We start from the raw sequence: 27,553 nt of genomic DNA, 5'->3' as shown, positions 1-27,553 counted from the left end.
AGAGGAGCCTTGGGTCTCCTCTTTGGAAGGGATGAATTTATCATTTCATTAGCCAGCTGGTTGAGTAAGATGGGAAGCCAGTTGACTAACTGCATTTGTATTGTCTTCTCCCTGGGTTGGCTGACTCTGATCTTTGCCCTTTGTCCTTTCCTCCTGAATGGGATAGATTGTCCAAAATTCAAAGGTCCTATAGTTCTTGCTGAAGTGGAAGGTCTGAGTTGGGGAGAGAGGAAGTTGCATTGCTTAATGATTACAACCCCAGGCTGTGGCCTGACTTCTTGGGGTCAAAGGCTCTCTTTTATCTCTGTGGAGATAATTTAGGACAATCCAACCCAGTTCTAGTGTTTCTCACTGGCTCTGGGACCCCGGTCAAATCTCTTAACTTCTTTGAGCCTCAGTCTCTTCATCTATAAAATGAGGGGGGCTAAGGTCACTAATAACTCCGTCTGTGCTGGTGTATTTAAGGCGCTAAAGACAATCTATTCAAATCTGGGCCACATGAAATGGGAGCTGTCTTAGGATACCTAGGACTAGGCTTCCCAATGATCAAACAAATTTCTGAAAAATGAATTAGACAATCAGTGTCCTAAAAAGGGGTATGTGTTGGGGTGTGTGTAGATATTACTTAGCATGGGGAAATGGTGATTTTTTTTTGGAAGGTTGTAGGTTGTTACAAAGAGGTGGAAACAATTTGTTGGTATGGAAAGCCCGCATGCACTCTGTGGTTCTGGGCAGTTTCATTATAGAACTCAAGTCACACCCACTTGACCAAAACCTCACTGGCTTTAGATGTCACTGAAAAGAACCACACTTTTAAATACTCCCCTTTCCTCTCCCCGACCTCCCCCGTCCCCACTCCCCTCAATACTGAGAACATACTTTCTATGAAGACCTAGGATCAGAAAAGAATCAGATCAATTAAATAGCATCAGTTAGCAGTTCAGTGTTACAGTTAGTTAAATCTGTGGTTACATGATTTGAGACTATGTAGATCAGCAACATGAGCAACATGAAAGGGTCTTTGACTGGGAATCTAGGCCTAATTTTGCTCTTGACTCCGTGTGGTTTGGGACAATTCATGTAACCTCTCTGTGACCTGAATTTCCCTGATTCAAAGGCTAAAATAAAAGTACAACGAGATGAGAGATGTGGAAGAACAAAGGAAATATAAAATATATTTTTTTACATTATTAGTAATAATAACAATCCAAACCCCATACAGTATTAACTAACATCATCCCAAGGATTAACACTCTCTTTCAAAAACGAGGGAGAGCATTCATAGAGATGAAGCAGCCAGGTGTCACAGTGGGTAGAACCTAGACCTAGAGACAGGAAGACTTGAGTTCACATCTAGCCTCAGACACTTACCAGCTGTTCAACTCTGGGCAAATCACTTAATCTGTCTGCCCCAAGTTTCCTCAGCTGTAAAATGGAGGGTAATAACAGCACCCACTTCCCAGGGTTGTTATGAGGATTATATTGTAAAGAGCTTTGCAACCCTTAAAGTACTATTATTGGAGGACCTGAGTTCAAATGCAGCCTCAGATCCATGACACTCACTAGTTATGTGACCCTGGGCAAGTCACTTAATCCCATTGCCTAGTCCAAAAAACAAAAGTTCTATTATTATTATTATGTTCTCAGAATACATGATAAGTAGGTAAAAATGTACCAAAATATATCTGGAACAAACAACTATTACTTTACAGTAATAATAATAAATACCAATAACAATAATAAAGGCCACTGGATCTGTTGAATAAAACCAAAATGGGAATAGAGCTTCTGAAACAGCTAAGATCCAAAAAGCCCACTGAGAGTGATATCCATGTGAATTCAGTGGAAAATATGTTCACAGAGAGGAGCTGGAAAAAAAAAAGACCAAGTCATGCAGATTTATTTCCAGAAGTAGAGACGTTTGTGATAGAGATTCAACACTAGGTCATTGCCACCAGAAATTACAGAAAGGTTCTCCTTAATGAACCAAGCACCTCAGATGACAAATTCCATTTCTAAATTACGAGTGCAGAGCAGTTGGTGATCTGGTAGAAGTGGTTTCCTCACTGGCGTTCCTGACACTTAGAAAATTACAAATCTGGATAGAGACAAAATAATGGTGATCTTCATTACAGGTAGCTAGGTGGTACAGTAGATAAAGCACTAGGCCTAGACGCAGGAAGCCTTGTGTTCACATCTGGTCTCCGATACTTACTAGCTCTGTGAACCTGGGCAAGTCACTTAACTGGTGTCTGCCTCATTTTCCTCGACTGTGAGATACTCGACAACCTCCAAGGGCTGTTGTGAGGATTAAAAGAGAGAATATTTGTAGAGTGCTTAGCATGGGGCTTGGCATGTAAGTGCTCTATAAATGCTAATTTAGAAATGATAAATTATTATTTTGATGCCCTATTGTGGTATGCAGGGAACTCTATAGCACTAGAAATGAGCTGTGTATGTCTGTAAACTTACGGCTAGTCTCGTTAGCTTAGAGAGGCTTCTCATCGCAAGATTGGCCAGTGGGTGATTGATTTTTTTGGTTCACAGGGGACCATCTATTAAGATGTGGAAGGTTTATGATCTACATTGGTGGAGGGCATATACTGTATGTATACCAGTGAAATTATACATTCTGGGAGGATTGAATTATAAGATTTATTAAGTATTGATTCACTAATAATTACAAATAAATTTATCAATACACAATAATTGTTAATAATAATATTAATTTATTAATAAAATCATAGCTTTAGAGTGGGAAGGGATCTTAGAGGCCATCAAGTCTGACATCCTCATTTTACAGATGAGGAAACAGAGACTAGAAGAGGTTATCACAAAGCTGGTAGTATCTGAGGCAAGATTTGAACCAAGGCCTTCCTTCCTGACTCCAGGTCCAATGCCTTATGTATGTCTTCATGTTACCTCTCAGTAATAGCAGATATCTTACACATCAATTTATAGACATTTAGTTGTCTCATAACTTCTGCCTGGGCTGCGCAGTAGAGTGGTGAGTATAAGTGCTTTGTGAATTCCAGTATAATGTGGGTTATAAATACTCTATGTGGAAGTTTGGAGTGGGGCAGGAGGAGCAGTGTTTCAGACAGAGGAGTCAAGTGGGTTAGTCCTGCTCATATATTGTGTATAGAACTGGGTGGACGGTCCCCAGAGCCTCATTTTTGCAAGTTGACTGCCTGGAAAGAGTGGTCAGTCATTATGGATAAGTCTTCTTTCTCTACACCTTGAAGCATGACATGGACATAATTAAGCACTGCCTTCATTGAGCTGAAGCCCTATGGGTGTAGCTAATTTGAGGGTCAGGAAAGAGGTTAAATTGGGAACACGAGGGCATAGGAGTGGCATGGAAAAAAAAAAGAATGAAAAAAAAAGCCCTTCAGCCGGATGGGAATCGGTATTGTATGTTGACTTTAAGCAGGCGGAAACCTTCCAAAAGGAGTGAGTAGTGTCTGGGAGTCACAGGCAATAAGGGTGGGGACTTCCTGTGAAAACAGCCACTTATCCTGGGGGGCCCATTCCTTCCTACCCGGGTGATAAGAAAGCCAGATTTTCCTTTCTCAGGCTCATGTGAGCTGTGAACAGCAATAGCCCTGGGTGACTTTTCAGCGGGCTGTTGTGATCTGTCTCATGAGGAGCCAGGCCTTGAGCTGGGGGTGGATATGTGTGTTGTGTGTGTGTGTGTGTGTGTGTGTGTGGGGGTGGTAGTGGTGGTGGTGGTGGTAATGCTTCTGTGGGAGTCCCTAGTCTGTGGAGCATGAGTGACATAGTTATTTGACAAGCTTTATGGTGTAGATTGCATACTACCAGTCAGGTGACAAGACTGTCCCTAAGAAAGATGTGACCTCAGATTGGGAGAGTCAGGATGCTACAGGCCGTCTCCTATAGAAGAGTGGAAGAGAGTTATTAGACGATCCTCTCTCTCTCTTTCTCTCTCTCTCTCTCTCTCTCTCTCTCTCACTCCTTTTCTTCATCTTGCTCTCTCTTCACCACCCTCCTGTCTTATTCTCCTACCTCTTCACTCTTCTTCCTCTTCTCCTTCCTTTTCTTTCCTCTCATCTTCTCTTTCTCCCCCTTCTTCTTCCCCTCACTTTTTCCATTTCATTCTCTTCCTTTTACTCCCTGCCCCCTCTCTTTCCTCTTCCATCTCCCTCCCCATTTACTTTCTCTCTTCCATATCCTTCCCTTCTTCTATTTCATTCTCCTCCTGCTCCTCCTTGCTGCTTTCCTCCATCTCCCTTCTCTCCCTACTCTCACTTTCATTTCTTCCTCTAGTTCATCTGCCTTTCCCTTCTTCCATTTCATTCTCCCCCCTTCCATACTACCTTTTCCCCTTGCTCCCTCTCTCCCCTCCTCCATCTTCCTCCTCTTCCCATTATCCAACTTCTATCTCTCCCATTCTTTATTTTCTCCTTCTTACTAGAGGGCGCATGAAACTCTTCTAATTTTATGGAAATGGAAGACCATAGTGGGAAGTGATGTCTAAAATGGAAGCAGGGTCAAAGTACATGCAGGGCTCAGCCCTCTCTTTAATGGTATGTTTCACTGGGAATTTTTTAAAAATAGAGCTTATATTAATAAGGAGATCATCACGCTTCATGTTCATCAGAAGTGGCTCCTCGTAATAAGATCAATAGTTCCTGTCTTATAAAGAATCATGGAATCTGTGGCCTAGAAGGAACTCCACAAAGCCCCCCACCCTATCCATCTCCTAACCTTCTAACCTTAGGACCATATCTAAACTGTCCTTGACATTTGAGAATTTCTCCTGTTTCTAGGGAGGTTTAGAGGAAGAAGCATTGAATTTAGAGTCAGAGGACCTAGCTACAGATCTTGACCCTGCCACTAATTATCTTTGTGACTGTGGCTTAATTATTTCATTTCCCTAGCCCTCAACTTCCTCAATCAGTAAAATGAAGTGTTTGGGAATATGTATGTTGGGAATATGTAAGCAGTATGGAATAGTGGATAGAGTGCTAGATTTGGAGTCAGAAAGACCTGAGTTCAAATCCTACCCTAAATCCTTCCTACTGGCTGTGTGGCCCTGGGCAACTCACTTAACTTCTCTGTGCCTCAGTTTCCTCATCAGTAAAATGAGAGGTTAGACTCAGTGGTTTCTAAGGTCCCTTCCTGCTCTAAAGCTACACTTCTATGGTCTTTCCTTCATTTGGAGAGGGGACAAGGGGCCATTCTTCCCATTTCCTATTCTCTGATGCTCCTTCACACTCCCAATGCTGCTTCCCTCAATAATCATGGCTTTTTTTTTTAGCTCTTCTTATGATCTCTTTTATCATGCTAGACAAAGGTAGTCAGGTGAATCATGGAGGAACCCACAAGTGCTAAATCCTTCAGTATAAGTATTTCTTTTTTCCTCCTGTCTCTCCTCCACTCCTTCTTTTCTTCCCTCCTCAGGTCTTCTGTAATCTCCCACTGCACAAGGGGACTCCATGGAATCTTTGGTTCCTGTTTTAATTTACTGTTCACCATATCTTTTGGACAAGTAGTTTCATCCTTCTGAATCTGCTTCCCCACTTGTAGAATGTTTTAAAAAATATTAGTCATGAAAGTCCTTTCTACTTCCCCCTGAAGACAATCTCGTTTTTCTTTCTTTTTCCATCTCCCTTTTCTCTCTCTTCCTTCTTTCCCCTCTCATCTCCCATTTTTCTATCCCTCTATCTTTGCTTTCTTTCTCTCCTTCCCTCTTCCTATCTCTTCTACCTTTCCTTTTCCCATTCTCTCTATCCCTCTTTCTCACCCTCTCTCTTTCTCTTCCTTCTCAACATTTGGCTATCTGCAAGAATTATGACATAGATCATTTATTAAACAAACATGTATTAAGTACCTTCTACAGGCCTAACATTGTAGCAGATGCTGGGGATTTAAAACAATTGTTATTTAGATTCTGTTTTGGCCAGAAAACCTGAGGGTCTTCTCCTTCCAGATCAATTTTTTTAAGAGGCCATTCTTTGCCTCATTTCTCACTAAGCCTTAATCACTGAATGAACACTGCCTCAATCAAACTGATAAGTATTAAAGACTTAGCCTGAAAAGGCCAAGGTCCCCCATTGCATCTTGGGCCATCTCCAGTTGTCTTGATCCATATCTGGCCACTGGACCCAGATGTCTCTGGAGGAGAGAGTGAGACTGGGGACTTTACACAACTCTGCCTCACTTAAATCCAATTCACTTGCATGTCATGGCATCACCTCCCTGATGTCATGGTTCTCGTCCAGAACTAAGGACAGACAGCAAGCAAGGAATTGGGGATTTTAAAAACAAAAGCAAGATAGTCTGTGACCTAAAGGGGTTTGCATTCTATTGGGGCATTGCAATAAATGTACACAAGTAAATATAAATATAAATCAACAAAGTTTACACAAAGGAATTTCAAAGGAGAGAAGGCACTAGCAAATGGGAAAATTAGGAAAGGTGTGAGTTCAAATGTGACCTCAGATAATTATGAGCTGTGTGACCCTGGTCAAGTCACTGAACTGTTTACCTTAGCTTGTTCAGTTGTGTCTGAATCTTTTGATCCTATTTGGGGTTTTCTTGGCAAAGATAATGAGTGGTTTGCCATTTCCTTCTCCAGCTCATTTTACAGATGAGGAAACTGAGACAAATAGGCACAGGGTCACACAGCTAGTAGGTGTTTGAGGCTAGATCTGAACTCAGTTCTTCCTGACTCCAAGCTTGGTTGGTACTCTATCCACTGCTCCACTTAGCTACCTTAGTTTATTCAACTGCAAAATAAGCATAATTACAGTATCTACCTCCCAGGGGTTGTTGTGAAAATCAAATGAAATAATAATTGCTTAGAAATGCTTTTTTGGGGGGGGCAGCAAGGTGGCGTGGTAGATAGAGCTCCAGCCTTGAAGTCAGGAGGACCTGAGTTCAAATCTGGTCTCAGACACACAATACACAACATGTACTAGCTGTGTGACCCTGGGTAAGTCACTTCACCCCAATTGCTTAGCAAAAAGCAAAAAAAACCCCAAACAAAAAAGAAATGCTTTCCCCCCATTCCTTCCTTCCTTCCTTCCTTTTTTCTTTCTTTCCTTCTATAGGAGGTAGCCTTTGCCTTGAAGGAAGTTAGGGATTCTAAGAGGGTAGTGGTGAGGTGGGGTGGTAGGAGAGTATTGTAGGCATGGAGGACAATCTTTGCAAAGTCATGGAGACAGGGCATATATAAGGAACAGCAAGCAAAGCTAATTTGACTGTGACATGGAATACCTGAAGATGAGTACTATACAACAAAGCTGGAAAGGCAGATGGGGGCCAGACTGTGAAGTTGATCCTACAGTCAAGAGGGAGCCCCAGGCGCTGTATGAGCAGGGAAGTGACATAGTCAAACCTGTGCTTTAGGTATATCGGTTTTACAGTTGTGTAGGTGACAGAGAGAGACTAGAGGCTGGGAGCCCAATTGGGAGACTATTGTAGTCATCCAGGGAAGAGGGGACAGGACCTAAACTAGAGAGAGTAGCCATGAAAGTAGAGAGGAATGTATGGATGTGAAGAACGTTGGGTAGGTAAAATTAACAGAACTGAGCAATGGATATGGTGGTGATGGTTAGTGAAGAGTCAAGGAATAACCCTGAGATTTTGAACTTGGGTGACTGGTAAGTATGATAATACCCTCAACAGAAATAGGGAAGTCAGAAAGAGGAAGGGGTTTTGGGGAAAGAGAGTAAGTTCTGTTTTTGACTTGGTGAATGTGACCTGCCAATGGGGCCATCTACTTAGAAATATCCAATAGGCACCTGGTGATGTGGAACTAGACAGATAATTCCAAATGAATTCTAGTTGGCTTGGAAATGAATTTTCTTTTAGGTTGATATTAAAATGACTTTGGACTTGCTGAGTCTACATTGAACAGCATTATTGTGGGAGTGGGGTTGGAATAAACCATGAATAATCCACAAAGTAGATGACCTACACTCTGAGAATTGAGAGTTGCCTTTTTTTCTTACTCCTCAGGCATTCCTAGAACTGCCATTGCTGTGAGATAAGAGGAGCACAGCAGGCATCTATTTCTGTGATTTAAGCTCATTAGAAAAAATAACCCCACCCTGCTTGCCCTGTACCATGTTGTATCCTGGATCTTCATATTTTGCTTTCTGGCAACATTTAGCCTCATTTCCCCTTTTTATTCCCATAGGTAGATAGGTTTTCTTATCTGCCAGTATATTCCTTCACTAGTTATCATTATGAATGGGGACTACACTTGGGACATATCTCAAGACTTTTTTGGAGTCTGTTTTTAGAAGAGCTTTCCTTGTTTCTTGATCCACAGTACTCAGTGGTGTGCTGGTAAATGTTTAACAACCAGACTCTCTGGAGAAAACAGTGACACACTTTTAAATTTAATCTGCATTATTAACATTTTCTTAAGTCTAGACAGTCAACAAAACAATAAATTAAATCCTAATTTATAGCCATTGCCTGTTGGAGCTGGCTCTACCAGAAGCAGAGTCCCCTGATTCTACTTTTTCTAGTTCTCTTGCTCCCCTTCCTCCATCTCGTATTTATAATCTTGAAACACTGTCCTTTCAAAAAGTGGTGAGGGCTTGCTTCTGCATACAGGAGCTTGCATAGGACCACAGAATCAAGCTGGAAGGGACCTTAGAGGTCCTGTACCTCTAACCTCTCATTTTACAGTTGAAAAAACTGAGATCCAAAAAGGTCAAATTAATTTATCCAAGACCCCACAGGTACTAAGTAGAAGAAGTAGGATTTGAGCAAAGGTACTTTTTCTCTAAATTCTGTTCTCTTTCCATTGAATTTTCCTAGGAACAATCAGGTCCTTGGAGGAAAAAAATGCTCCTCTCTCCAATGTATTATAACCATTTTCCCCAGAGACAGAATTATAAGATGCAAATGTGAGTTTAAGATGAGGTAGTGTCTATACTGAATGAAGATTCATAGGTTTTGATGAGCTTTGGAAAGGGGGATGTGCTTGTGAACCGAACAACCAAGAGAGCAGGGATGAAGGGGGTGACAGAAGAAAGAGCTTTTAGAGAAATCAGAACAGCATGGGGTTGTGGCAAGACCACTGGTCCAGGAATCAGGATTAGAGTCCCACTTCTAACATTTGCTAACAGTGTCACCTTGAGTAAGTGATTTAACCTCTCTAGTTCTCTGTTAAATGAATATAATCATATTTATTTTCTCTATCTCATTTATCTCTGTTGTGAGGATCAGATGAAATATTCCATACACTTTGTATTGTCTTTTTTAAATGTCCGTTGTTATCATTGTCATGAGCCCTGGGTTGCTAAGAATATCTTTCCTAGATGACAGCATGCTTTTGGATGGACAGCCATCCAAATTGGGGTAGACAGAACAGATCAACAATGAATTAGGATCAGAATTAAACCAGGGTTAGGAGAGTATGCCAGATTGCCTCTGGAAAATTGCATAGTTCCCTTATATGACTCCAAACTTCCCATGAAAATAAGGACCCATCCTTTTAAGATCAGAATTCCACCTGTGTTGTCTCATAGCTGCAGGGCATAGAATACAGCATTCTCAGAAGAGGGCAAAAGTGAAGAGCAGGGTGGGTGTGGGCTGTAACATCTAACCAAAGAGGAACTCCAAAGAACAGGAGTAAAAAGTGCCAGAAAGGAACTACATGATAGGAAGAGAAAGAAGATGGGCTGGTTGTATGGCCAGGGTGAGATGTAGTAGGTGAATGGGCTGTGTCCTCCGCTTATACCCTTTCAATGTCAGGAGGAACAGAAGGCCTTCAGAACCTTGGGGGACTGCCTTGGGGGCAAACTTAGGAGGGGACTCGGACCTGAGTCTCACAGGATGGACAGGCATGCCTGGGTTGAAATTTACATCACTGGAGGAAACTTCCAGATCAATGAGACCTTATATCTGTTTGAATATTAGGGTAGAATGAGCCTTGGACTCCATCTGTAGACTTAGGTTTGTAACCTGGCTCTAACACTAACTATGTGATTCTGGGAAAGTCATTTAAACCTTCTAGATCTGTTTTCTTATTTATAAAATAGGGATAATATTTGTTCACCTCATAGGGTAGTTGTGCCAAAAGCATTTTGTAACCCGTGTCATTAAGCCATTTCAGTTATGTCCAACTCTTCCTTCCATTTTAGCCAAATACCATTTTAGCAGTTGAGGTTATCAAGCATGTCTAACAATACACAGTGGTTTAAGATTTTGTAAAACATCTTTTGCAATGCCTTTGTGAGGTAAGTAGCTGTTATTGTTGTCGTTTTCAGTTCTGTTCCACTCTTTGTGACCCTTTTTGGGGTTTTCTTGGCAACGATACTGGAGTGATTTGTCATTTCCTTCTCCAGCTCATTTTACGGATGAGGAAACTGAGACAAACAGGGTGAAGTGACTTGCCCAGGATCACACATTTCGTAAATGTCTGAGTCTGGATTTGAATTCAGGTGTTCCTGACTCTAGGTCTGGCGTTCTCTCCACTGCTCTACCTTCCTGCCCTTTGTAAACCTTAAAGTGATATAAAATGTGATCTAATTTTTTAATTATTACTATTTCAAATTCATGGGCAGAATGAGGTCCATGAGCTAGTGAACAAATTAATTGTGGGGTGGGGTAGGAAAGAAAGAGGGTTGTTTTAGAATATGTGATTGAAACTCATTTTATATCAAGTTTCTTAACCAAAATGAGAGTATGTATTTGATTAGGTATTTTTAAAATTCAATTTTATTTTGTTTTCAGGTTGGCTTTCTCTCCCTCTACCCCCACCCCAAAGCCAGAAAAACAAAAACTCTGTTACAAATAGGTATAGTCTAGCAAAACAAATTCGTACTTTGGCCACATCCAAGAAAAATATATCTTCACCTCTCAGTCAGGAGGTGGGCAGTGTGTCTCATCAGGAGTCCTCTGAAATTGTGGCAGATCCTCGTGTTGATCGGAGTTCCTGAGTCGCTCAGAATTGTCTTTGTCATTGTATAGATTGTTTTCCCAGTTCTGCTCGCTTCACTCTGTATCAGTTCATATAAGTCTTTCCAGGTTTCTCTGAAACCATCTCCTTTGTCATTTGTTATGGCACAGTAGTATTCTATCACACTCATATACCATAATTTGGCCAACCGTTTCCATGATGGGCATCCTCTCAGTTTCCAGTTCTTTGCCACCACAAAAAAAGCTGATATACATATTTTTGTATAAATGAGTCTCTTTGCTCTTGTGATCTCACTGGGAGATACCTAGGAAGGGTATTACTGTGTCAAAGGGTATGCCCAGTTTAATAGCTTTTGAGCCTAGTTCCTTTTTTTTTTTTTAAGGCAATTGAGGTTAAGTGACTTGCCCAGGGTCACACAGCTAGTATCAAGTGTTTGGTCTGAGGCAAGATTTGAACTCAGGTCCTCCTGACTTCAGGGCTAGTGCTCTATCCACTGCACCACCTAGCTGCTCCATTTTCTTTTCTTTTCTTTCTTTCCTTTTTTTTTTTTTCAGGAACCTAGTTCCAAATTGTATTCCAAAAGGGTTGGACCACTTCATAACTCCACTAGCAATGCATCAGTATGCCTGTTTTCCCGCAGTCCCTCTAGCATTTATTGTTTTCCTTTTTTGTCATCTTAACCAATCTGATAAACATGAGGTAGTGCCTTGGAGTTGTTTTAATTGTCATTTCTCTAATCAAAAGTAATTTAGTATATATTTTTTTTAATATGGCCACTGATAGCTAGGTAGCTCAGTAGATACAGTGCTGGGCCTGAAGTTTAGGACTTCCTGAGTTCAAATCTGGCCTCAGACACTTATTGGCTGTGTGACCCTTGGCAAGTCACTTAACTCTTTGCCTCAGTTTTCTCATCTGTAAGTTGGTACCATTATTATCCCTCTTCCTCCTAGGGTTGTGAGGGATCTAGTGGGAAACTGTATGTAAATTACTTTGCAAGTATTAAATGTGAGCTAATTATTATCAATGTGAGCATCATAAAGTTAAATCCAAGCAAAACACTCAGAAGATGCCTGATACCACTATTTGTTCACTGAAGGTCAAACAAAGCAGGGGGTCTTGGCCAGCATCTGCCAGCATTGTGATGTCAGCATTCATTGCCAGGGGAGCATGGTAAGTAAGCATCTGGTCAAACTTGCCAGAGCAGGTTGATAACCTCTTGGAATGCCAGGCCTGTTAGAGGCATCCATCGTGGTACAACAGAAAGAACCGTGAATGTGGGAGTCACAAAACCTGAGTTCAAATCTCAGTTGTGCCACTATTTAAAAACATTTTAAATTTATTTTTGTTCCATTTTAAAGCTCCATGCTCCCTCCCTCCATAATCCTCCCTCCCCATCCTGCACTAGAGATGGGCACTATTTAACACACACAGGTACATGTAAAACCTTAGTATGCATACTTCTTTTTATCAGTGCTTTCTCTGGAGGTCAGAGAGCATCTTCCTTCATAGGTCCTTTGTCATTGATTTCAGTATTTGTAAATACTCTGAATGATTTAGTTGTTCTTTGAACAATATTGCTGTTACTGTATACAGTGTTCTCTTGGTTCTGCTCATTTCACTCTTCATTATTTCAGGCAAGTCTTTCCAGCTTTTCCTAAAATCAACCTGCTCATCATTCTTTTTTAGGTGAGGCAATTGGGGTTAAGTGACTTGCCCAGGGTCACTTAGCTAATGTCAAGTGTCTAAGGCTGGATTTGAACTCGGGTCCTCCTGACTTCAGGGCCAGTGCTCTATCCACTGCACCACCTAGCTGGCCCTCATCATTTCACACAGCACAGTGGTATTCCACATGCCACTGACTATTGATGGGATCTTGGGCAAGTTGCTTGACCAATCTGGGCCTCAGTTTCCTCATGTGTAAAAGGAGGCAGTTGGATGAGATGGTGTCTAATCCTCCTTCAGTCTCTAGGTCTATAATGCTCTGATAGAGTCTGCTGTTGGTTTGGGAACTTATTTTTCCTCTGCTTGGTGCCATGGCTCCTCACTCTTATTCACACGCAGCCTTCATCTAGCTGCATGTCTGCTGCACCCTCTTCTCATCTTCCTTTTCTTGTGGTTCACCTAGATCTGGGAGGGATCTTCTCTCTAGTCCAACCCCTGCCTCTTCCCCCTTCCCTTCCAACTTACAGAGACAGGAAGTGACTTGGCCAAGGTCACACAGCTGCGGCATTGGCAGAACGTTGTGCTCCCTCTCTCTAGGACCTTCAATTCCCTGTGTACTGATTTACTGAAATCCTTTGTCTCTGACAATGCCCTTTCCCTTTCTTACATGGCCCCTCAGTGTGAAGTCTGTTCCTTTTCAAACGTGTGTGTGTGTGTGTGTGTGTGTGTGTGTGTGTGTGTGTGTGTTGGGCTTCCCAGAATCAGTTTGCTCCCAGCCTCTCCTTTCCTCTTCCTTCCATAGTTACTCTTCCTGTGATCTCTGAAGCCCCACCCCTCCCTGCCCGGTTTCCCCTGGGGTCCAGGCAGCCTTCTCTCCTCCGCTGCCTCCCTCCCTCCCCAGCTCCCTCCCTTCCTCTCTTCCAGGCCCTTCCTCCCCTCTTTCTATTCCTGGCGGGGCCAGCCTCTCCCATTGTCCGTCCCTCTGTTCCCAGGAAAGGGCAGGCTCTCTAACTTAAGAAGGGGATGTGTTGGGAGTGTGTGGAGGGGGGAGGAGGAGAGGTTGAGGAAGAGACAGCTGTGGCTAGCCGCACCACCTCCACCCCAGCTCTGGGGGACTGGGCTGTAAGAACAGGGGCTTCATTGAGAAAACCTAAGTTATCCACAAAAGCAATGGAACGTCTCCTTTACACAGGCTTCATGGGGCTTTCCAGCCTGAATAAGCCAGAGAAGAGCCCCCGCTGCCAAAGCCGTGGCTTCCTGGGTTGACGTTCCTTTGCAGTTGCTGGTTGTCTGGATGTCGCTGGGGAATGGTTTGGAAGGTCCCTCCTAGGGCTGGCTTTATTCTTCTGCGGCAGGATGGTCTTGGCTTTGGCTAGAGCACAGACCCTGTTGCATTTGGCTAAAGTCACGGGAGGGTGGGGTTCAGCTTCCCAGCCCTTGAGAACTGACCCCGAGGAACCACAGTGTACTGGCAGCATGTTTGAGGCACAGACCGCTCACACTTTATGCAGTCCTAGGTGGGAGGAAACCCCGAGACAGTCAGGCTTCACAGTTCTCTCTCATTCTTGATCTCTCTTTAAAACTCCCCGTTCTTATCTCTCTTGGTCTTTTTTTTTTTAATTGTATATTTCTGTACATCTAAGTCCTAAAGCCCAAACAATACTGGAGGATTTTTGTTTGTTTGTTTTGGGGTTTTTCAGGTCCTTTTGTTGCAAAACCATGTGACCAACTTATATGTAAATTCTGTAGACTCTGGGAATGATTTTAATTTTATAGGACCACAGGTTTAGGGCAGGAATGGATTAGCTAACTCCATTTTTACTGGCGTGGAAATGGAGGCTCAGAGAATGAAGGATGACTTTCCCAAGATCACACAGCTACTAAGGAGCTGAGGGAGGATTTGAATCCATTTCCTCTCTCTTCACAACCCCAGGAAACAGGAAATCCCATTTGTTACCATCAGTCAGCCAAGCAAGTGAGTTCTCCTGGTTCTTTTCAATTTTTTTAGTGGGGGGCTAGGCAGTGGGGTTGAGTGATTTGCCCAGGGTCACATAGCTAGTAAGTGTCATGTGTCTGAGGTCGCATTTGAACTCAGGTCCTCCTGACTCCAGGGTCGGTGCTCTATCCACTGTGCTACCTAGCTGCCCCTCCTGGTTCTTTTCACTGTAATCCAATATAGCAAACCTGTATTAAGTATCTACTACAGTGATAATGGGGTGGATAGGCCCAGGCCCAAAGTCAGGAAGACTGATCTTGCTGAGTTCAAATCTGGCTTTAGACACTTACTGGCTGTGTGACCCTGGGCAAGTCACTTAACTCTGCCTCAGTTTCCTCATCTGTAAAATGAGGTGGAAAAGGAAATGGCAAAACACTCCAGTATCTTTGTCATGAAGAGTAGGACATGACTGAGACAACTGAAATAATCATAACTGCTAGTATTGTCTTGCAAAGTATTTCACTTATGTTATCTGATTTGATCCTCACAAACAGCCCTGTGAAATAGGTGCTATAATTAATTAATAATTAATAATAATTAGTCCCATTTTAGGAGTCTGAGGGAAGAAGTTAAATGACTTGCCCAGGGTCACACATCTAGTATCTGAGGCAGGATTTTAATTCTGTTCTTCCTGACTCTAAGGCCAGCCCATTACATCACCTAGCTGCCTATAGCTCATCTATAGAGCGCTGCTGTAGGTGGTGGAGATAAAGCTTCAAGAAGACAAAAGTTCCTGCCCTGGAGTCCAGTATGGGGTTTAAACAACAACATAGATAGCTATTAGAGAAAATATTAGGAACCAGAATGTCACTTGGGTGAGACCTGATTGTGTCTATGTTTCCTTCTGTCCTTCTACATGGATTATTGTTCTCTGAACTCTGTCCCAAATGGCTAGTACGGTGGGATTCTTAGAAGGAAAGCAATACAACATGACTAATGTGGAAATATATTTAATATGTTTATACATGTATATCAGATTGCGTGCCATCTTGGGGAGGGGAGAGAGGAGGAAAATTTAGAATTCAAAATCTTATAAAAGTGAATATTGAAAAATAAAAATAAATTTAATAAAAAAGAAAAAACTGAACAAGAAGAAGGAAAGCAAAAAACGTTTTAGAATAATTCTCAGTCGTGCCGAATGACAGGAGACAAACTAAAGGAGCAAATGATCAGAAGCACGTGGAGCTTTCTTTATGGAGCCCTAAGGTGACAAAGAGCTTACCCCACCAAAACAAGACAAAAACAAGTAAGGAGTGAAATCTGATGCTTCTCATTTTAAAGGGAGACAAAGTTTTGTCTATAAGAAGTGAAGAGATTAGCCTTAGGGCAAAGCGGAAGAAGGGAGGCTCAAGGTCGGGCTTCTGATTTCCAAGTTCAAGGGCGCTTTCCACTTTTTCACACAGCTTCCAACAGACATGGCATTTCCAGGGTCGCGCTGCTGGCTCTGGCAAATGTGACCCTCTCTGAGCCACTGGCCAACAATAATTTGCTCTTACATAGTCACAAGAGGGCCTCCACGCTTGACCCTCCCAATAACCCTGAAAGGTAGATAATGAAGATATTAATGGCACCATCCCACAGGGGAAGATATAGAAGCTCAAAAAGGTCAGATGGCTTGTCCCTAGTCACCTGTGGAGCATGTTGAACAAGCCATCATTCACTTAGCATGGTGCCAGGCATGTAATAAGTGCTTAGGAAATGCTTATTGACTGACTATCAGGGTCAGCAAACTACGGCCCATGGGTCAGATTCTGCTGGCTGCCTGATTTTGTACAGACTCGTGAGCTAAGAATTTTTTTTTAATACTTAAAAGTTTTATTGTCCTTAAAAGTGGGGGGGACCCCAAAATATTCTTACATCTCTGAGATTGTACAAAAACGGGCTTTGGGATGGGTTTAGCCCTGGGGCCATAGATTGCCAAATCCTGGGCTCCATGATTCTCTCTCAAAGGAAACTGGGAGGAAAGAAGGACAGAAGGCAGGGGAGCTAGGTGGTGCAATGGGTAGAACACCAGCTTTGGAGTCAGGAGGACCTGAGTTCAAATCCAGCCTCAGACACTTGACACTTACTAACTGGTGTGATCCGGGAAGTCGCTTAACCTCAACTGCCTCGCCAAAAAAAAGGGGGGGGGCAGAAGGTGTGTTGGAAAGAATTCCAGAGATAGCTGTGCTCTACAGGAAGCAAGCTGCCTCAGCTAATTAGAGGAAGCTGAGGTCATAGGTAGTGCTATGTTCGGCCACTTGATTAGGATGACAAAGACCCAGAGTTGGGATGGATGTGGTAACCATCTTTTCGCAGTTGGCAGCTAGGTAGTGAAGTGGATGGAGTGCCAGACCTCGAGTGGGGACCTGAGTTCAAATCTAGCTTCAGACACTTACTAGCTGTATGACTTTGGGCAAGTGATGTCACCTCAGTGCGCCTCAGTTTCCTTATCTGTGAAATGGGGATAATAACAGCACCCATCCCACAGGGCTGTTGTTGTCAGGATTAAATGAGATAATAATTGTAAAGTGCTTAGCACAGTGCCTGGCATATAATAGGTGCTGCTGTTGTCGTTGCTATTATTATTTCTTTCAAAAATGCTGCTCTGTGGAAGACAAACAGCCCTTGCTTCTGGAATCAGAGGACTTGGGTTTGAATCTTGCCTTCATGCATGACAGGTAGTGAGGGCCTCTGTTTCCCCTTTTGTAAAATAAGGAGGTTGGATTAGATGACCTCTCAGGTCCCTCCAGCTCTGGATTGGTAGGTAAGCCAGTGGTCCTGTCATTAGACTTGGTCTGCTTGGTCCCAAAGGATGGAGCTAAGAGCAAAGGGTGGCAGTCACAGAAAGGGTGATTTGGGGTAAGGAAAAATTTCCCCGTAATTAAAGCTGCCTCTGAGCAGAACAGGGTGGCTAAATGGTACAATGCACAGAGTGCCAGGCCTGAGGTCAGGATGACTCATCTTCCTGAGTTCAAATCTGGCCTCAGACACTTACTAGCTGTGTGACCCTGGGCAAGTCACTTCACCCGGTTTGCCTCAGTTTCCTCCTCTATAAAATGGGCTAGAGGAGGAAATGGCAAACCGCTCCAGTCTCTTTGCCAAAACCCCAAATGGGGTCACTGAAAATGACTGAAGAACAACTGAGTAGAAGGGGCCGCCTCTGGAGGTTATATGTCCCCACCATCCCTGCCCCCAACTTTCACCTCTCTTTGAGATCCTCAAGCAAAAGCTGAATTGTTGGCAGTGTTATAGAAGGGATTCTTGGCCAGGTATGTTTTGAGTCGTATGACCTCTGAAACGCCTTCCAACTTTGGCGTCCCGTGGTTCTCATTCTGTGACTCATGAGCTGAAGTCATGAACACCCAAGATGAGAAAGGGTAGGAAAGAGGCCCTTTAAATTTCCTCATCACTTCCAGTGACTCAATGGTTGGCTTGGAGCATTTCTGTTGTTCAGTCACATGGGCACGGCGTCCTCCATGCAGACGTTACTCGTGTTTGTAAGTTCTTCCCCTATACCTGGACTTTGTCAGGGAAGGTCAAGAGGTCATGGCCCTTAGTTCCAGAAGAGTCATGATGAAACCTGCTATCCATCTCCCAAAAGAGAAATCATAGACTCAGAGTACAGATTGAAGCATGTTTTCTTCTCTTTCTTTTTTTGCCTTTTTTTTTCTTGGAACATGGCTAATGTGGAAATTTGTTTTGTACATCTATGTGCATTTGTAATGGGTTTTATTTTTCTTGCCTTCTCAATGGGTGGGGGGACAAGAAGGGGGAGAGAGAGGCAATTTGGAACTTTTCCAAATTTTCATAAAATTGAATTAAAGAGAAAAGTCACACAATATATGTGTTGCTCATTAGACTAATTTCAGGTCTCCTGGGTTAGGGGCCCAGGCCCATTCCCCAGCTTTCTTACCCCGTCCTCCTAATCCCTCCCCACTTCTGTATTCGTTATTCAGAATGGAAAGAGTCTTGGATCAGAAAACATGAGTTCAAATCCAAGCTCTGAGCTTAGAAGCTCATGGGGTTGTTATGAAAAAAAGCATTTTGTAAATCTTAAAGCACTCCATAAATGTAAATTTGGGCAGGAGCTGAGATCTGTGAGTCAGTGTGGCTTGGTTGAGCTCATGTCCAGGGCAGTAATAGAAGCTGGCTGGAGTGGTTTTTCCTTTCTGTAATATTGGTCAGTGAGGTCAGCCAGCGGAGAAACTAGAATTGACTCTTTTATATGTGGGGTTGGGTTCCTGCCTCCTCCACAAATTTAATGGAGGGCAAGATGATCTCTGCAGAAGAAAAGTCAATCAAAATATTAGCACTGTGTTTGAGACTTAATGCACCTAGAAAAATGTTAAAGCCAAAGACAGATAACTACAGATTCCAAATCCTGCCCTCTGCTTGGAGAAGGCTAGACTCCATTACTTTTTATTATTTTTTTCCAATGAAGCAAAAAATTCCTGAGAAGTCACAAATACAGGAGAGGAAAGAGAAAGAAGGGAATAAGCATTTATATAGCACCTACTGCATGCCAAGAACTTTGTAAATATTACCTCATTTGATTCTCATAACAACCCTGCAAGGCAGATGCTATTATTATCTCCATTTTGCAATTGAGGAAACTGAGGCAAAATGAATTCCCCAGAGTTACACAGCTAATAAATGTCTGTGATCTGGTCTTCTTAACTCCAGGGCCAAGGCCTTATCCACCATACCTTCAATGGAGGTTTTGCTCAGGCCAGAGGAACTAACTGACCTTAAGCTCATATGAAAGCAACATTATTTCACAAGGATTGCTTTTCGTCAAGTCTAGTCAAGCCAAAAAGCATTTATTAAGCGACTACTATGTGAGTGGAGAGAAGGAGCTGGGTGACAGAGATGCTGAAGAGAGAGTTGATAATACTCAGCAATTGACTGGACAGAGTGGGGTGTGAGACAAGAAGAGGGGGTATCTAGGAGTGTAGGGGTGACTGTGGGGGCGGGAAAAGGGAAACACAAACAGACCACCTATTCCCAGAGATGATTCCAAAGCAGAAGCCTCAAATCACAGAGCCTACCGGGTGTTTCTTGGCCAAGGGCACCTGACATTTTAAAATCCTCTTAGCTCATGGCCATAGACACACACCATGCAAAAGGAGCTCTTCTGATGAGATAGAAGAAGGCTCCTCTGATGGAATCAATTTAAGCCTATTTAAAAATCTGGCTAAGTCTGCGGGTCAGAATGCTTTGTTTTTCTGGATGGGACATAAGTTCTCAGCAGTTGTGAAGAACGGTTACTATAGCAGTGTGGAGCGAGACAAGGTGTAGCTCAGCAAAGGGGCTGCACCTGTTGCTAGGCAGTGCTAAGGAGAGACACTTGACTGAGTAGCTAAATTCCTCTGCTCTTTAAGAGAAAGTGGAAAATTACTCCCTTCTAATTTGTAAGAGATCAAATGGGAGACCAGAGACCCTGCGTGGCATGGGGGTGTCCTTGTGGGCACAGTATTTCTTTCAACTTTTGCTCTGTGGGCGAGGAGAGAGGCAAAGTTAGGGGAAGGAGTAAAAATGGGAATAATGAATATTTCCTCTGCTGGGAGCAGTCCGGGAAGGATACTCCTATAGCGCATTAGAGCATGAAAGCCAGGGTAAGATAAGGAAAGCTGCTCTCAGAGGCTTTGTGAGGGAAACCAGGCCTAATGTTCCAGAGAGGGACCAGCCTAGGAGGGGTCTGGGTTTAAAAGAAGAATTCAGGGTATGTTAGAAAGAGACTCTAAACAGAGACTCAGAAACAATGGATCTCAATAGCCCAGGGTTTGATAAACTCCAAAACATAAATTTACTTAGGAAAGCCCTCCCTATTTGATAAGAACTTCTGGGAAAACTGGAAAGCAGACTGGCAAGGATTAAGCTTTCACCAACATCTTAAAATGTATTTCACAATCAACTTAAAATCAACTAAAAAAACTTTAAAATATTAAAGACCATATAAAGACAAATTAGAAGAGAAACAGATCATAGACATCTCACAGCTATGGGTAAGAGATGTATTCTTAACCCAGTAAAGGACAGTTAATTGCAAAAGATAAAATAGATACTTTTGATTAATGAAATTGAAAACTTCTACACAAACAAAATTAATTTAGGTTAAGAAGGGAAGCAGTCAAATGGGAAGAAAATCTTTTATCAGATTTTTCAGATAAGAGTTTGGTATCATATATACACATGTATATATTATATGTATATAACATACACACACAAAACCAAAAAACCATTCCCCAACAGATATGAACAGTTCTTAAAAGAATTGCAAACTCTTAAACCTTATAAAAGAATACTCCTAATCATTAGTAGTAAGAGAAATGTAAATCAAAGCAACCCTGAGGTTTTATTTCATACCCAGCAAATGGGCAAAATGACAAAAGATGGCAATAGTTAGTGCTGGAGGATTTGTGGGAAGATAGGGACACTAGTACATTGTTGATAGAGCGATAAATCAATACAACCATTTTGCAAATAAAGTGACTAAAATGTCCATACCCTTTGTTTTACCCAGAGATTATATTTATAGGCATAAAACCCCAAGGAGGTAATTGATAAGATGAAAGTCCCCATATATACCAAAATGTTTATAAAAGAGGTTTTTGTAATAGCAAAGAAATGGAAACAAAGTAGATACTCATTGACTGGGGAATGGCTAAATAAGTTGTGGTGCATATTTTCCCTGTAATATTGTAATCGGTTTTACTAGGTAAGTTCTAACTTCTCTTTATAGTGGTAGCAACTAAATCTTGCGTGATCCTGACTATTGCTTCTTGGTACTTGAATTCTTTTTGGTTGCTTATATATAATATTTTTTCTTTGACCAAGTAGCTCTGGATTTTGGTTATAATATTCCTGGGAGTTTAATTTTTTTTTCAGGAGGTAACTGGTATTAGTATTGGTATTTCTACTTTGCCTTTTTGCTACGAGATGCCTTATATTTTCTTCTAACTTTTTTCCAGTCTTTTAACTTTGTTTTTAACATTTCTTGTTGTCTCATTAAGTCATCGGCTTCTACTTGGTCCATTCTAAGGGCTTTTATCCTCTTGGATCCTTTTCCTTCTTGGGATACTGACTATTGTGTAATTACAGGATCTTAGATAGCTTAGGTTGGGGATCAGCAACCCTTCAGCACTCCCAATACAGTGTGATCTGGGGCAAATTCTGATCATTGCTCCCCCTCCCCCACCAAGTCTTGAGTTCAACCAGTTCCTGACCTGGGTTTGAGTCTGAGCAGTACTCTTGTAAGCTTGTCCCTAGTTGCCAGTTCCAGTAGACTGCTGCTAGAATCAGCCACTATCGACCAGCTGGGATGCTCTGAAAGTTCAGAGTGACAAAACTGTAGGTCCCCCTTTGGTCTTGTATCCCTGCCCTGGTTATTCTGCTGCAGGCTTCAGACTGGGCTGGAGGCTGGAGCTAAGGCTTCACTTTGCTCCTGAGGTTAGAACCGTACAGTTTCTGTTTGCTTCTGAGTTCGTTCTTTGTTCTCACTACTGCTCCTTCTCCCTGAACACCACCCCTGGAGGCAGGTCCCCTATACTCTGGATCCATAAGTAGTGAGTGACAAGGTGCCAGTTGGCACTTATTCACATACCCTATACAAGGTTTTGGTGTCTTGCTATGGGTCTTGTGCCTCTTCTTGCCCTTGGGCACAGTCTCATTCCTCTTGCTGTCACTTGGCACTAGAAGGTTACGTAAAGCTTGCTCTGGCCGGGAGCAATGTTCACTGCGATGCTCACACTCATCCCAGGTAGCCACAAATCCCTCTGTATCCCTATGCCAACCTGAGCTGGAAAATTACAACTGTGATTTTTTTTTCTTGGATTTCCTGGCCAGGACTTGGTTTGGTACATTTTCTAGTTGTAGAATAGTTAGGCTGGAAGAGCTAGGCTATACTTCTTCCTTCTTGGATCTGCTGCTCCAAATTGTGGTACATGAAAGTACTAGAATATTGCCATGTGGTCAGACGTGGTGACTGTGATGAATATAGAGAAACAAGGAGAAGCTGCATGAACTGATGCAAAGTGAAGTAAATGGAGCCAAGAAAACCGTATACTCTGTTACTACAGTTCAGTAAGTGGAAAGGGCAACAACCTTGCGCACAAAGAAATGAAAGTGAACATTGCAGAATTACAAATAGAAAACACAGTTTCAAAGAGAAATAATGAATATATCCCTCCCTCACTCTTCTGCAAAGGGCAGAGAGGTCCAGGGATATGGAACAATGCAGATATTTTCAGACTTCTGATGTATTGAATGATTTTTGGTGATTTTTCTTCTCTTTGTCTTCTTTTTCATTTAAAAGTTTTATGATATATAGGATATTTCTCTAGGAGAGGAGAGGGGAAGGGATACTAAGAGAAATTTAAATAACATAAAAAAAAATCAGTAAAAATGTATTTAAATGTTCTTTAGTGACAACCAATCAACCCCCCCCCAAAAAAAACCCACTAGTATAGTTTATTCTGTGAATAAGATAAGGTTTGGATTAGTTTATAATTAATGATATTTAAGGATTAATTAGGGCAGCTAGGTGGTGTAGTAGATAGAATGCCAGGCCTTGAGTCAGGAAGACCTGAGTTCAAATCCAGTCTTAGACACTTACTAGCTGTGTGACTCTGGGCAAGTCACTTCACCTTGTTTGCCTCAGTTTCCTCATCTGTAAAATGAACTGGAGGAGGAAATGGCAAACCTCTCCAGTATCGCTGCCAAGAAAACCCCAGATGAAGTCACGAGGAGTCGGAAGCAACTGGCCAAAAACAAGGATTAATAAGGGAATTCCCAAGTGTACATTGAAAGACAGAACAAGTGGTAGCTCTCTTCCCAGAGACCCTACAACTTGACCCCAAGATCTAACTCCAAGCTTTCTAACTGTAGACACTGTGATATATGCTACTGGAACTGGAGTTATGAGGGTTGTTGGCTCCAGACTTACTTTCCAGTGGATCTTTAACAAATGATTCAAAATCCATCAGAATGCCTTGAGAGAGTCCTCTATTTTTATTTTTCCTGTTTGTTTTCTTTGCAAACTTGGTATGTAGGGTATACATGTTAAATTTAGCCATATTAAGTATAACAGAAGAGAGAAGAAGGAAGTTCAGACGAGGACATAGATAAGCAAGACAGCATTGCTACTGTTACATTTAATATATGCTTAAAAATAGCTGTAAATAATAGACTCATGCTTTCATATATAACCCGTTTTTTCTGTTCCTTGTGTGTTTATGTTGATATATGTCAAATTCATAATAATTTTTTTTAAAGTATAATGTTTAGTAATTCACTAGTTCAGCTATTTTATTGTTGTTCAGTCCTTTTTCAGTTGTGTCTAACTCTTATGATCCCATTTGGGGTTTTCTTGGCAAAGATACTGGAGTGGTTTGCCATTTCCTTCTCCAGCTCATTTTACAGATGAGGAAACTGAGGCAAACAGAAAAAGTGACTTGCCCAGGATCACACAGCCAGTAAGTGTCTGAGACTGTATCATCTAGCTGCCCTCATATATTTTAATGTAATTCTATTTATTTTAAGAGTAAATGTATACTTATCTAAAAATTCAGTAAACCATACTAATGGTATAAAGTATTCATGTGTAGAACACCTCATTGTGACTTGAACACCGCTATTATTTGGTGACAACTCATTCTAATTGCAGGAAAAGGAATAAATGACCTCTTCATCAAATGAGCTAATGTATGTAAAGCACTTTGCTTAAAGTATTATATAAATGTTACCTAGGTGACTGAAGTAGATCAAAACACCGTGACTTGGAATCAGGAAGACATGAATTCAAATCTTGCCTCAGACACTTATTAGCTACATGACCCTGGGCGAATCACTTGACCTTTGTCTTCCTCAGTCCTCTCATCTATAAAATGGGGATGATAGTAATAGTACCTACCTTCAAGGGTTGTTGTGAGACTAAAAATGAGATAATGTCTGCAATGCCTTTTGTAAACCATAAAGACTATGGAAATGCTAGCTATTATTATTTTGATTGATAGATTTCTAGTGCTAACGTTCATAGGATTATAGGATCATAGGGTAATAGGTTTAAAAGGTCCTTAGAAACCACACAGCCCAACTCCCTCATTTGACAGATGAGGAAACTGAAGCATAGAAAGGTCAAACAACAAAAGATGTTTGTACTTATAAGCTAGAACAGCCATCTGACCCACTTTCTCTTGCCCTTTCACTGTTTCAGACCATGGCTTTGTGGGGTACAGCCCGGAACTGCTACAAAACAACACACTGCCCGACTACAGCCCTGGGGAGTCCTTCTTCACCGTGTTTGGGGTTTTCTTTCCTGCAGCCACAGGTACAGTCATGAGCGTGCCCTCTCCTTCTCTTTCCTGTTGGAGGTGACAGGTGAAGAGAGCTGCCTGGGTCATGAAAGTTTTTCCATTTCAATCCTGCAAAACTTCTCTGATTTCATTGGTATGGGGATTTCCTCCGCTGCTAGCATTGCCTCTCCCCATACCTCCATTCACACCACCGTGGACAGGCAGTCTTCATGAAGTCACATGGACCAAAAACTATACCTTCTGATGGCCAGACCTCCAGCCATGGAATTCTAGAGTTGTGATTCCCAGTGGGGAAAGGGGGAAGAGAGATTGGTGAATTTGGATGGGAAAGAATGACATGTGTAACTGGTTTCCTTTGTAGGCCTATATATTTTATTCTATGCATTGAAAAACATGTTTCTGAGAAGGGGTCCATAGGCTTCACCAGACTGCCAAAGGAGTCCTAGACACAAAAAGAGGTTCTGGACGGTTGGGCCTTGGGTGACTGATATATAGTCCATTCCTAGGTTCATACTCAAAGCTTTTCTAGCTTGAGAAGTGTGGCCTAGTGAATAGATTTAGATAGCACAGTGGATGGAGGGCAGGATTTGGAGTCAGGAAGACCTGAGTTCAAATTCACCTCTGACATTTACCAGTTATATGACTCTGCACAAGGCACCTTTCAGACTCAGTTTCCACATTTGTAAGGTGAGGAAAATTATAGCACTTACCTCCCAGGGTTGTTGTGAGTTTAAAATGAGATAATATTTGTAAAGCACTTTGTAAACCTCAAAGCACTATATAAATGATAATAATAATAATACTATATCCAATTATATATTATAATGATTATATTATGTATCATAATTATAAATATATTAGAATAATTATCATCTGGGTGTGAATCTCACCTCAGACACTTAGTAGTGTCACTTAGTGACCCTGGACAAATCACTTAACCTTTATGGACCTCAGTTTCCTCATTTGTAAAATAGGGGGACTAGATTTGGTGGCTTCTGAGGTCCCTTCTAGCTCTAAATCTATTATTCTGATCTCATGATAGGACCCAGCAGAGCTGGTAAGCTCCTTGAGGTCAAGGACTGTCATTTGCCTCTTTTGGTATCCCAGAGCTTAGCACAGTGCTTGACACATGGTAGGTGCTTGATTAATTGACTAACTGATTGTCTTACATGGAGGCAGCCTCTGAGAACCAAGGGTTACTTTCCTGCCTTGATAAGGCACTAGATAAGGACTTTTGTGGAATACCTGTAGGGCATTTTCCAGAAATTTATGTTCTCATTTCTGCTTTCAGAAGGAGAGTATGGAAGGGGTTGTAAATCTAGCTAAGTGGAGATGTCTGATTCCCAAGACTCAGCATCACCTTTTATCATCCCTTTAGGATTTATATACATTTATATGTATGTCTATGTATCAAGAATCTATGATTTTCATAGGTGTGGGAACTGTTGGTTCTCCCCCACTCCCACCCAGCCCCAACAGACTTTCACAGTCTATAACTTATAGGCTTTTAGAGCTGCTTAAGGTTCAGAGAGGTAAAGAGACTCACCCATGGGTGCCCAGATAGTAAATGTCAGGGGTGGTATGTGAGCCACTTGTAAGATTAGCACTCCATCCACTAGACCATACTACCTTACATGTTATATTGTATATGGCGATATGTATGAAAGTAACTTGGTGAAGTAGATAGAGTGCCTTGGAGTTAGAAAGACTTGAGTTTGAATCCCGCTTTAGACAATTGCTAGCTGTGTGACCCCAGGCAAGTCACTTAACATTGCTGTACCTCAGTTTTGTCATCTGAAAAATGGAGATAATAGTAGCACCCACCTTACAAAGCTGTTATATTAGATCAAAGGAAGTAATATACATCAATCGCTTTATAAATCTTAAAGTTCTATGTAAATGTTAGCTATGATTATCATTCAATGAATCAACAAGCATTATTAAGCACCAACTATATTTCTTTATGTTGACTAGTGATTATTACTCTAATGGATATATTACTTATTCATTGATGATATAAGGGGCTACAAATCCCTAAATGTTCTTCTGATTTCAGAACAAGTTAATCCAGCTTTAATTTTATATGGCTGTTTTATCGCTGATATAGTAGAAGAAATATTTCTTTGTAATGTGGCCTGGGAATCTGGGGACCTGGGGTCTAGCCCAGGCTCTTCAGCATAATAGCTGTGTGATCTTGGGCAGGTCACTGAGACTCCCTGGGTCTCAGTTTCCTCATTTGTAAAATGGGGGGGGGAGTGGATCAAGTAATCTCTCCAGTCCTTTCCAGCTCTAACATTCTATTCTTCTTCTTGGGTGAAGTAACATTCCTACCTTGGGGCCAGACTGACCCCTCCCAAACCACAATGTATGCTCTAATTCAGAAACCCCATACCCTGTGGCTCTGCAGCTTGCCAATTCTCACAGGGTTCACAGAAATATTTGTTTTTCTCTCAGTGCTAGGCCTGGGTCAAAGAGAACCCTGGGGGAGGGGGGACACAATGGTTGACACTCTGAACATAGTCATATTTTCCCTCCTTGATTTTCCCTATTCCTCCTTTACCCTACAATGGCTCTGTGGAGAGCTTCTGGCTCTTAAGTCTTCCTGGGGGCAAAAGAGAGGTTCCCTTCACATGGAAAGCCATGCTCACCGGGTAATCAAGTGATGTTGGCAATATTAAGGAAGAGAATGGCAGC

General features: G+C 42.0%; 1 protein-coding gene across 2 annotated transcripts in view; it reads left to right on the top strand.

Annotated features, from left to right (window-relative positions):
• SLC12A8 (solute carrier family 12 member 8) overlaps positions 1 to 27,553 on the top strand; it is a 168,171-nt gene that overhangs the window by 70,724 nt on the left and 69,894 nt on the right. For both annotated transcript variants that reach the window (XM_020985999.2, XM_020986001.2), the window contains exon 6: positions 24,760 to 24,873. In XM_020985999.2, the coding sequence (XP_020841658.1) occupies positions 24,760 to 24,873 (114 nt within the window). The remainder of the gene's footprint in view (positions 1 to 24,759; positions 24,874 to 27,553) is intronic.

The sequence above is a fragment of the Phascolarctos cinereus genome, unplaced genomic scaffold, assembly GCF_003287225.1.
Source record: "Phascolarctos cinereus isolate Bilbo 61053 unplaced genomic scaffold, phaCin_HiC Scaffold_726;HRSCAF=1367, whole genome shotgun sequence".
NCBI lineage: Eukaryota > Metazoa > Chordata > Mammalia > Diprotodontia > Phascolarctidae > Phascolarctos > Phascolarctos cinereus.
The sequence above is the reverse complement of the archived record's forward strand: the minus strand, read 5'-3'. Positions and strand labels throughout refer to the sequence as shown.